Source organism: Parambassis ranga, chromosome 21 (assembly GCF_900634625.1).
Source record: "Parambassis ranga chromosome 21, fParRan2.1, whole genome shotgun sequence".
NCBI classification, from domain to species: Eukaryota; Metazoa; Chordata; class Actinopteri; family Ambassidae; genus Parambassis; species Parambassis ranga.
The window spans coordinates 21,503,018-21,515,481 of record NC_041041.1 but is presented as its reverse complement, the minus strand read 5'-3'; the positions used below and the strand labels follow the sequence as shown (position 1 = coordinate 21,515,481).

General features: G+C 40.2%; 1 protein-coding gene across 1 annotated transcript in view; it reads left to right on the top strand.

The window, feature by feature from the left end:
- epha6 (eph receptor A6) overlaps positions 1–12,464 on the top strand; it is a 163,601-nt gene that overhangs the window by 148,218 nt on the left and 2,919 nt on the right. The window contains exons 9-14 of the mRNA XM_028393127.1: positions 1,366–1,436; positions 4,381–4,506; positions 5,023–5,208; positions 9,694–9,755; positions 10,142–10,351; positions 11,414–11,563. Coding sequence (XP_028248928.1) covers positions 1,366–1,436; positions 4,381–4,506; positions 5,023–5,208; positions 9,694–9,755; positions 10,142–10,351; positions 11,414–11,563 — 805 coding nt within the window. The remainder of the gene's footprint in view (positions 1–1,365; positions 1,437–4,380; positions 4,507–5,022; positions 5,209–9,693; positions 9,756–10,141; positions 10,352–11,413; positions 11,564–12,464) is intronic.

Here is a 12,464-nt window from a genome sequence, read left to right as displayed (position 1 = left end):
ACTTGAAATTTTAAGCAGAAAGTCTTGAGTGCAGAAAAAACTCATCATTGTCCCACTTTATGAACCTGAATGTATGCATACACATGCACAGGGGTGTGTATTCCACCTAATGTTCTTCTAGGAACCTTACATACAGTCCATTATGAAATTTCCATGTCAAGCTGTTTGAACAGATGCTTGAATTCTGGCCAGCTATTGTATCACATTGTGTTAAGCAGACTGGGATGTGTGATTCAGCATGAACTAGAGAGGATTGTAAAATAATAACCACGACTGTGAGGGTTCCCCAGAGGCTGCAGCAAGCCTAAAAAAGGAAGATGGCATTCTTCCCAATACAGATTAAAAGTAATTGTGCTGCGTTTACATTATACTTCATCATACACTCCAGCTGTGGACTGGTCTTACTCTCAGCTGGATCTGTCTTCACTCGATAGATTCACAGAAGCAGTGCAACCTGATCTCAAAGAATATAGGCCCAGGCCGTTAATACTGCATTACAATACTGATGTGCAATTTCTTGAAATTACATGTGTGCGCCACATTAAACAAGCTAATTAAGAGTCCTGAAGAGTATGTAAATTCTCATTTACACCAGTTTATGTCTCCCTTATGACACCATCACTTTTTGAACAATGCTTTCATCTCATCTTCCACTTACGGTCGGGATTATACTTTAAACTGGTTAAAATTAGGTGTTGAAATAACAGTTGGAGGTTGTTGTCATGGTGATTGGATGTCATGCTATGTTGTATTGTGTCACCTCACAATTTTATTTGAAATCCATATGAAATTGGTTTCATTGTGCACATTCAGGGTTATGGAACTATTTCACATTATGGGATAAGACTGGGCTCAGTCAGTGATTTCAACTTTCTACAAAATCAGCTGAAATAGTTACCCTAATAGTGAAACATCATTGACCCACTTTCCAACAAACTGTCAGTCTCTAGAATACTTTTGTATACAGAGGAGTGCATGGTCCACTCAATGACTGCAAGGTGTCCAGGTCCTGTGGCTGCTAAACAAACCCAAATCATTAGGCCATGTTTGACAGTGAGTATTAGGTGTTGGTAAAAGGGCCAACAGGCCAAAACAATCTAAAACTGCAGTTCCTCAAGTGACCACAAAAGCAAGAAAAACCCAATGGACCAGAGTTGGTCTACAGTTTATTTACCTTTCCATGACAACTGTGTGAATGACCGTTCATACAACCCTACTGCAGCCTAAAGTATAATTGAGGGTATGAATGGATGCTGCCTGCTTACATGGCTGCCTGCAATGATGGTGCAGTACATTAACGTGCACTATAAATATAATATTCTGACAAAAACAGCTTTAACTGTCATTTAAACCATGTGTTTTCAGGTGTCAATGGTATTTCAAGGCGAAGATGACATCAGAGGACAAGAGGAGGACCAATTATCAGAACGGACACGGTAAATCCATCCTCTGTCTCTTTTTTTTGGATATCAAATTTCAGGGTGTGTCAGGGGAGGTCTGCTGGTAAGTTTTATATTTTAATTAAATTGGAAGTCTGTTTAATTTTGCCAGAATGTGTTGCCATTTTTTTTATTTTCTGTGGTGCACGTTTGCCAGTAAACAAGGAAGAAAAAGACTCTTTGAGTTAGGAGTTTTAGGAGTATAGCTGCTCATATTTTGCGTCGAGCGTGTACTGCTGTATGGATCATTTGCCATGTGTTCCTGTTCCTGTGCATATTGAATTTTTTGCTCCACCATGAGACATAGACAGGCTATTGTCACAAATGCTTGCAAGTAAGAAGTATCTGCTGTTGTATTATTAAACAGTGCCAAGAATTAAGATGTCAGACAAATAATCGCTCTCAACCACCATGCTCCTTCATCTTTCTGTCTCTTCCTCCTCCTCTTCACCCCTGCATCCCTGCAGGTTTCATTTGATGTATCTACACAAGATTATTTTATTATTTTTGTATCCTTTTTTGATTAATCTGGTTACAGAGCTGCCTCCCTGAACTGTCTGCTTCTGTCTACTGTTCTGCCTCTTTTGCTGTCTTTTGTCTTTAATACCCCAACTTTTCATTCCTGACATGAAAAACACAAATTGAAATGAAAGCTGTGAGGTAAAGCAAAGAGAGAGAGAGAGAGATGTTTGAAAGTGAGCTGAGCGATGATGATGGGAGCGAGGTGACGGAGAATTGCAGAAGAAACAAGGGGGGAAAAATGAGGATGAGGGCAGGCAGATGGGAAAAGAAATGAGAAAAGTTTTAAGAAGACTTTGGGGGCAGAAACATAGGAGAAGGTAAGGGGGAAATATCAATTTATTTTTTGAGGATTCCAAACAGGTCAGATATTCAAGATTATATCACATACCTTGTAAGCAAGGGTGTGTTTTCACTTCTGTAGCATTAGTCTTCAAAACCCTCCATCTCCAGTGTCCTGCCTCAGCACTGAGTGTGATGTTGAGCTAAAGCTTTGAGAGTAGAGAGAGGGTCCTGTGGGTTTTACCGGTGTTGATTCATTTAGCAGAGGCAACTGTTTGTTGTTTTTTTTTGTGATATTGTATCGATCCCTGAAGAAGAAACACAGCTTTTGTCTCTGCCCTTTCCCACTGGTAAGTCGGGGTCAGTGACAGCAGCAGCCGGTCAAAGGTTCACAATGGTTTGCTCAAGGACACTTCGGCAGGGCGGAAAGGTGCATCAACCAGCAGCTAAAACCCTGCCCTGGTTGAACAATTGGCTCAGTGGTGAGTGTGGAGCCCCACTGATTCTCAGGGACACACTTTTGTGCTCTGCAAGAGAGAAGATATCGAGCAGTGTAACTGGTCGCCTCAGGGTTCATGATCAATAGTAATAGAGAAATGTGTCTCAAACTATTTGTCTTGCAGATCAGAGCACTGCTGCATTCATTCATTTCTGTAATGTCCTGTGATCCAGAGAAACTGTAGTGTGGAGGTTTACTCTACATTTGTTAACCATTTATTTCAGTTTTCTTTTCTAATTTTTAAATACTCACTTTGCATGCTTTCGATGACAGCACAGAAATGTTTGGTCACATCCTATAGTAAAGTGACTGATAGGAGGGTGGCCTGTTACCTAATACAGTCATGTTTAAAAGTTAGTTTCACCCTTTCTCACCGCCCAGCAGTAGTGATTAGGGAGTGATTTCAGACACAGCCTGCAGGTGGACCATAGGTGAGCTGCAGCAGGTGTTGCTTGATAAATTGATCATCAGCAGGTGTGCAGACCTCTTCAACATTGTAGAGTGAAACAGATCAATCAGGACAGAAGTGGACGTTTGCTTGCTATCTGGGTTAGTATTGTCCACATGTTTTTTTTTCTTTTTAGCTTCATATTTGCTAAATAATGACACAGTGAAAAACAGTTATATAAAAAAAACTCATAGACTTGAAAGAAGGGGTAACCTTTGAATATGAGCAATTTTTCAGAACTGTATACTAAAGCCAAGTTGGTCTCACTGCAAACACATACAGTCAGCATGTCAGTGTCACTTTAGGGCCTGTGTCCACAATGTTTTTTTCTGTCACAAAAGTGCTGGCAGTACACTGAGGAGCCCTTCCAATGCTTTTTTTTTTCTTGGTCCCTTAACCGTGATTGGTGACTTAAAGGGCTGATGACATCAGCACCAGAAGTTTCGAGATTTTGCAACTCAAAGCACTTGGGGTGGCAGCAGTCACCACATATGCGCCCTGCTCTCTGAGAACAGTTGGGGGGGAGGGCACAGGCCCTAATGGAGCTAAAGGCTGCACTTTGTCTCAGTCTGGAAGTGTTTTTTTAGCGTCAGATATAACTGCCGTGAGATTTTAACAGTAATCATTGAGTCAAACCAATCTCATAAGCCATGATCTGCTGAAAGTGAAAGCACAAATAAGACAGTTGGTAAAAATGAAACTTAACCATGAGTGGAAACAAAGCTGCTCGTGGTGTGAGGAGGAATGGAACCCTGCGAACTCCTGAGGTCCACTCTGCCGCCTTTACCCCCACTGATCCCACCTCCTGAATAAAGGCTGGCATTGGTGATATGAAAAATGTTCTTCCACTCTAGGACACAAACATATCACCCTTCATGGCTTTGTTACTGGGACAATTAATCCTGGCTCACATTCGTACTCCTATTTGTGTGTTCATTTTTCTGCTTCCCACATTCCCTCAGTGCCCCGCAGAAGCATCTCCTGGGGTTCACGTCCCCCCTGGTTATGCAGTATTTGTAGCATCAGCAGGTGTGGCTGGAAGAAACTGCAACAGTAGCAGCAGTACCCTAGTAGCAGAAGCACTAAAAAAAAAGTTTTATACCTTGTTTATAGTTTTGCTTGGTCAAACTATCAAAAGCACACACTATCACACATTATATTGATTTTTTTTCCTTTGCTCTCTGTCTCTACAGTTCCTTTCCCTGGGATAAAGACATATGTGGATCCTGACACCTATGAAGATCCCACACAGGCTGTCCATGAATTCACTAAAGAGATTGACCCGTCCAGGATCCGCATTGAGAGGGTGATTGGTGCCGGTAAGCCTTCATAAACACACACAAACACACACACACAGATGTCCACACATTTATCTACTTGTGTCTCACTGACTCATGCTGCCCGCCTGTGGAAAGAAGTGGATCATTTCATGTGATAACAATAGCTTTAACTGTGCATACGAGATGATCTGTTTCCATTCCACACATATAATTACAGTGAAGCCTCTCTACTCTATTGTAAGCTCTAAAGATGATGCCTTTTTCTGTTTCCCAGTGTGTCACTGTCATTTTCTCAGCACCCACTGTTTGAATATTAAAGCTTTAACAGGTTTAGAGAACAAGGAAAATGTAAGAATAGATCCATTTTTTTTAGAAGGTGAAAGAGAGAACGCTAAGAAGTTCATGTAATCAGAGAGGATGTAATAATGCTAGATGGGAACTGCAACACTGCCCCCAGGTGGTTTGCTGTGGTACCCACTGATGCTGTGGAGATATGAAGACTTCAGAAAACAAATAGAAGTCAGTGTAAGATGCTCTAAAACGTGTGTTCTCCAGGTGAGTTTGGTGAGGTGTGCAGCGGCCGCCTGAGAACGCCTGGGAAGAAGGAGATCGCTGTGGCAATAAAGACACTGAAAGGAGGCTACATCGAACGTCAGAGGACAGACTTCCTGCGGGAGGCATCTATTATGGGCCAGTTTGACCACCCCAACATTATCAGGCTGGAGGGTGTGGTCACCAAAAGTAAGTAGGATTATGGGCTGTGTGGTGTGCTGATTGACTTGTTTGCTGAGGAGGTACTATACAGTAAAGGACAGGAAGCCAGTGTGGCATTGCCATCTACACTGGTAGCTGGTTTTTTATATATATTCCTGTGTTATGCCCATAGCAATGTTTCCAGATGGAATAAAAGCATAAGGGCTCAATTTCTTATCTCATTTTCAAGGTCCACAAGTTTGTCAAAGAAAAACATGTTTGAGGATAAAAATACAAAAAAATGAGTAGTTCATATATAACTTATCAAATTTAAATGATTATACAGCGATGCTTGAAAATGTGTGAATTCTTCAGATTTTTGCATAAATATGACCCAAACAAAAAGAGAACCCAATCAAATAAAACTGAAATATTTCACTACTGATTCATTGATTTATTCAGGAAAATGATCCAACGCTGCATATACTTTATGTAAGTATGTGAACCCCAATGATTAGCAATGTATTTGAAGGCCAAGTGAAAATCCATCTGTTCAAGGTGTTTTCAGTTAATGAACAAATGTCACAAGTGCTTTGTTTTACTTAAACAACAGTGATCTATCAGAGTTGTTGCTGCTCATCAGGCTGAAAAAGGTTACACAATCATCTCCACACACCCTTAGACAGACAGACTGTATAAATGATTACCCCCAGGTGTGGTCTGTTTACTCCAAAAACAAGTCATGTAATAGTCAAAAGGTATATATCCACTAAGACCATGACATATGTAATGGTAAGGCAAGCATTCAGTTTCTGAATGGCTTTTATGCTTTTATCACAGTTCATACATGTACTTACAGACTCCCCCTCTATTTTTCTGCCAAGCTTTTTTTGTTTGTTTTTGTTTTTACTGTGCACCCATCCTCTACGACACTTTACTGTATCACAATGGCCATCAATGAATTATTGTCCTGTAATGCCAGTAGTGACACTCAGAAAAATTGCATGTTTACTGTTTGTACAAGAGGCTGAAGTCCCCTTCTTTCTTTTTTGGGGCATCTGTCCAGCTCTTGAGCTTTTATATACTGTATAGTGTACAAGATTTGTTATGCTAACACCAAAAAGCAGTTGAGTGCCTCCATTATATGTTATAATATTGCTACATAGAAAACTATAGGGCATTTTAAACTTCACTTAAATATTACAGTCACATTAAGCATTTGTAAGAAGTAACAATTGATGCAACACAGTTGTCTCAGCTTGGTGGGAAGAAAACTGTAAAAAGTTGCTATTTAGTGCTAAATAACTTTACATATGGGCTATGTTTGCAAACATTGCACATTATCTTGTGTGTGTGCAGAAATAAGCTTTGAGTGTGCGTCTCTGTGAGACTGTGGACTTGTTAACGAGCTCTGTTTTACGGGGCTCACCCAGTGCAACATATGGTTGTTTTTACAGGGGTTGTATAAACTCAGACATCGCTGTGAATATAAATGTGTCCCCTGAAGACTGTCACCTCTTCCCTGAATGCAGATAGAGGACACTCCTGCTGATAAAGGCTCCAGTGATAAGGCCAAATATATTATTTCTTATTAAAGCTGCTGATTGCTGGTGTGTTTTTCACTGGTAGATTTAACCATAGTTTTTTAGTGGTTTGCTGTTTATATAGAACTGAAGTAGGATAAATCTCAAAAAGTTGAAATGATGTCTTTGACTTGTGATGGTAAAAGGGAGAGGGAAAAAAATCACTGTGGCCAAAAAGTACTTTTCATCACATCAGAAGTCAACAGCTCAGCCTGTTAAACAGACATTCTGTTTTCTCAAAGCAACTTTTTCAAAGCTGCTGCTGTCATTGTGTTTATATGTTTTTTTTTTAAAAAAAAAAAACATAATTTTATAAAAGAAAAAAAATCTTTTTATTTTATTCATCTGGAATTAATGTATCAGAGCAAACCATTTCCCATGCCAATAGAACAAACACACATCAAATCATGCAATCAAAAGCCATTTGTGTTTGGCAGTGGGACATCAGACTGCGCAGAGAAGCATTAATTCTGAGTATATTCCTCTGCCTGTCTGTTTGTCTTCTCATCACTCTCTATCTTTCACTCTCTCCATCTGTTGTTGTTCTTATGAGACTAATTATGGAGAGTATTGTGCTGTGACTGACTGCTATACCTGCTCTGAAATAACAGGTGACACATTAGATTGTAGTAAACAGGTGCGTTTGTTTTTGTTCAGCTATGCGCCACGTAGCTATATATTGTTTCCAGACTTCGCTAATTAGCTTGGGAAAGCCAAGCTTGATCAAATCATTTTCTGTCTATTCCTGCTGGATTCATGTGGGGAGAGAGGGGAATATGACTAAGTAGTTGAGGAAAGTGTGGTACATGGAAAGGCTTTGGTCATCCACACAGTGTGTAAGTACAGTAGTGCTTGGATTTTTTTGTGATTATTGATTAAAACAAAGTAGTTTGATGGATACCATATGTTGTTTAAAATGCAGTCAAACTTGTAAAATGCTAAGAAAACGTAATCAGGTCAGTATTTCATTCATTCAGTCCTTTAGAACTGTGTGCTCATTTCTCTGGCTGCATCTTTATGTGTTCATAGGTGCAGGGACAAAAACGGTGACTTTGGTAGGGAATGGATGTCCTTGTAAAATATGTTATGAAGTTGTGTGTTTTGAGACAAACCATGACGTTTGCCCAAGCCTTGCTCTATTTCCTAATGCCCAACCTTAACTTGTAGTTTTTCAATGACTTACTTCGACCATGAATGAAAAGACAAAATGTAACATGGGGTGAAAGCAAAAGAGCTACTGGTGTAAAAGTGACTTGAAATCTAGACTCCTGAATAAAGGTGCACTACACTGCCTGTACCCCACCATCTACTAGCCTTCCAACTTATTGGTCCCATGATCACATGATGTCAGAACATAGTCATATGTTACATTATAAACATAGCCGTTGGCCCACCACCATCCATAGCCTGCCTCATAACGGTTTTTAACAGATAACATAATGGTCCAGGAAGTGGAAGATGTTGGGCAATACAATCAAATGTTCCGTTAATGTAGTGTAAATGTAACCATGTGTTGTACTGGAGTGATATATTGTTCACCAAATGTGACATTTTCTGTCAATCGTAAATTGTGTTATAAATATATGGTTAGTAAGTAGTAGGGTAATTTCTATGTAAAGAGTTGCCCCCTGCTGGTCATAGGTAAGGCTGCAGTTTCCTGAACACCCATCTTTTCTGTAGACTGTACCAGCAACTCATAAAATCAACATATAATATGACAATAATAGAACCCTCTCCAAGTCAGTCAGGAGTGGCCTTTAAATTCACCTAAACAGTAGATTTTGCATGTGCGTTTATATGACTGCAGGAAGTATTTAAGGACCTTAGAAGTTCAGCTGCTGCTGTCATTTCTCTGGATAGGATAGGGATATATATTCCACCTTCCATTGTGCAGTTTTCATTGTGAGCAGCAGAGCTGAATTGAAAGTGTGATATCATGCTGTTATTGCAGCCCAGGAACACTTTTATTTCTCTGTCCAGCTGTTCGGGAGGGTTTACAGCTCACCAGCAAACAGCACTGGACAGTTGCCTTCTGGCTGAAAACCAGTCAATCAGTAACACCGTGGGGATCCTCTGTGGGGAAACAATAACGTTTGGAAAGAGAAACTGCACTTGCACTTGTGTCTAACTAATGTGTCATATCATACATGGACTGAATACTGATAAGGGCCTGTTTGGCAGGTGTTAGACATGCTGAAATGAAAGCTTTTTTTATGATTTGAGCGTCTTGACTTGATGCATCAATCAACTGCTGATGGTGTGTGTGCCGTTTCTCTCTCTCTCTCTCTCTCTCGCTCTCTCTCTCTCTCTCGCTCTCTCAGACATTGCTGCCAACCACACAAACACAGTTGACCCTGTTTTTGCCTATTGGACTTCTTGAACCCAAACATATTTGACAGTGTAATTTTGTTGGCCAGTGTTTACCACAACCTGATGTGTCACCTACATGAGTGTGCTGGGGAGTAAAAGAATACATTATGGTACATGGTTAAAGAAAAACAAAACAGAATAAGTTACAGTTACAGTTACAAATTCAATTCTAGTAGATACAATCAATAATTAGAGAAAGTAACTAGTTTTGTTGGCACATATGCATGCTATCAAGACACAGTATGTGGAAAATCCAAAGATATTAGCAATTCTGCAAATGTTTTTGAATGAGGCAAGCAGGAAGTCATCACATAAAGCCTGCCCCATTTCAGATAAAGAGTTACGATTGGTGCATTAGAGTTTGTAGAGTTTGTGGAACTGGCTGTAAAGGAAGGGATCCCTGACCCGTTTCACCAAGACAACTTTTACAGAGCGAATAAATGAGGACGCTAATCAGCTAGTGCTGCACTAGATGATTACATTTACATTACTGTACATTTGAGGGTACATGTTATAGGAGAATAAGATGCCCAATCACACGCTCTTGAAGAAATAATGTGCGTGTGTGTGTTGTTTGCAGGCAGGCCGGTGATGATTGTGGTGGAGTACATGGAGAATGGATCACTGGACTCATTTCTGAGGGTGAGTGTTGAAGTGATCAGAGAACTCAAGTGTGATTTTGGCCTCAGATGGTATTAAAACCACTGCTATAAAGATGGTTTAATACCCTTGCATGTCTTTGTACTGATGTCGCCTTGCAGGCAAATATAAAGATTAGGTTCACTCACTTTAGTGACTAATGTGATTGATGGAATATATTTACAACTGTGTTGACAGCTGTGTCTGCCATCATAATTTTGGACATTTTTCACCCCTCTATGGGGAATACTGAAGTATTCACGTATATATTTCTTGCTGTACCAATATGTTTTTTGACCTATCCAGGCTCTTTGCCCTCTGATTGTCTGTGCTCTTTCTCTTTTTTTCCTCTCCATGTGTTTTCCTCTGACTCTCGCTCACCCTGTCAGGAACATGATGGTCACTTCACTGTCATCCAGCTGGTTGGCATGCTGCGTGGTATCGCCTCAGGCATGAAGTATCTGTCAGACATAGGCTACGTTCACCGAGACCTGGCAGCTCGAAACATCCTGGTCAACAGCAATCTGGTGTGTAAAGTGTCAGACTTTGGCCTGTCCCGAGTGCTGGAGGACGACCCGGAGGCTGCTTACACCACGACGGTATGTATAATGCCTAAAACCTGTACCCCTATAAAGCAAGCTGCTGCTTATAGCAAATTATAACAAAGCTAGGTTTCTTTTCTTTGTTTTTTTTCGACAGGGGTTGTTGTGCGTACTGTGGGTGTTGCATCAAATAAAATGGACAAAATTCCCATTATTTTTTTATTCCAAATTGTCTTATTATTGATCACTGGTCATGCAGATGCTTATTCACTGCCAGCCAGCCACCTGTAGTGTTTCTGTTTAACCTCATTAGAAGCAGAGAGCAAGAAATGCTGTTATCCCTACTGTACTCACAAACAGAGCAGAAAAGCAAACACACAAAATCACAATGATGCCTTCAGTGATAATATTTTGGCTCTTCTGCTTTACCTCCTGAAATCAGAAAAATGTGAAGCCTCCGATTGCAGAAGTTAACATTTTGAAACTCTTACATTCCATAAATCTGTCTGAGCCCACTGTGACCTCCATTTCCTGGTTTGTATTGAAGATTTTTTTTATGTGAAGGAAATGCTGTGTTTGTGGTTCCAAACTAAACTTTCTGCTTCACAAGGCTGTGGTAGAAGTCCACAGAAGGCAAGTGCAAGGTAATGTGAGGTAAGAGGAGAGGAGGAAACTGCAGGGTAGTGACAGTAGCATTACTGAAATATTAGTTGCGTGTTCTGGCTCAGCCTGTGCTCGGGTATGCTTTAACAAATACTTTGGTCAAGCTGTAACTCTGTAATCCTTTGAATAATTTATCAGTAGCTTTAGAGAGTTACACATTTTCAGTTCTTTGAGGTTCTGTGTTTTGGCACGAGAGTTTAACTATGATTATGTATATAATGTGTTAATAAAAATTTACGAGGGGAACAAGGAAATTGTCCTTTTTTGAGATTTCAAAAATTTCACAAATACGATATTGCATTTTAAATGTAATTTTGTCCCTTAATCTAAGACAAGTTTGACTTGAAAAAATAATGAATTTGAAAATAGGATTTGAGCTAGGCTATGGCTAAACTATTTCTATTTCTTTAGCATGATTGTGTCAATCAATGCAGATTATGTTTTGTGTGTGTACAGGGTGGTAAGATCCCAATCCGATGGACGGCCCCTGAGGCCATCTCATACAGAAAATTCTCTTCAGCCAGCGATGCGTGGAGCTATGGCATCGTCATGTGGGAAGTAATGTCATATGGAGAACGGCCATATTGGGAAATGTCCAATCAGGATGTGAGTATTCTCACTCGAGATAGAGGCGCCTCCTCTGATAATTGCATGATTATCTGCTAATCTCCTGCTTGCTGTTCACAGCTGAAAAAGCTCTAGACTCCTAATCTGAAAGGTGTAAAGCCAGCGGTGTACTGCATACTCAAAAACCCAAGGACATGTAGTAGTTTAGATTACACAAATGATTTATTAGTATAGGACATACTGGACACTAAATCATTATATAACCTATGTGTCACAACTATTATAACTTATAGCCAAAGAATCCAATGAAACTGAGAGCAGGCAAGCCCATTTGCCTTGTGTATGGTCCATAAGATCCTCCAGGGCTGAAAACCCTATGCAGTTCACCCTGCAGCATCTAGGGTCTGGCTCTTAAGCCCCATACACTCCCACGTTAAAACGCCCCACTTCACAGCACAAATAAACATGTTTTCAGTCAGGTACTGAAACATTTTGCTATCAATTGATACGTTTTGTCCAGGGTAGATTTTTTTATAACTTACTTATTTGAATTATACCAGGATTATGAGTAATTATAGGCACAGCTGCTGAGAGTGAATTACACTGCTTCTGTGACTGCCCACCTGCCTCCACCTCTTTGCTTGTATTAGGAATTTAGGCAGACTGTGATGCTGCCAACATGGCAATGGTTGCAGCCTCCCACAGACACTCAAAGCGCCCCAAACCTACATGTGACCTCATGGAGACTCCATCCATGATTATATACAGTCTATGGATAAGAGTCAAGTTTAGGACTTTACTCCTGTTGTGTGTACACATAAAAGAAAGCTTTGGCCTTCTCTTATTCATACAAATCATACTCATGAATCTATTATTTCATTATACAGCTATTTCCTATAAGCCACTATCAGGGTGTACTGTATGTGCTTTTGGGGCAGCA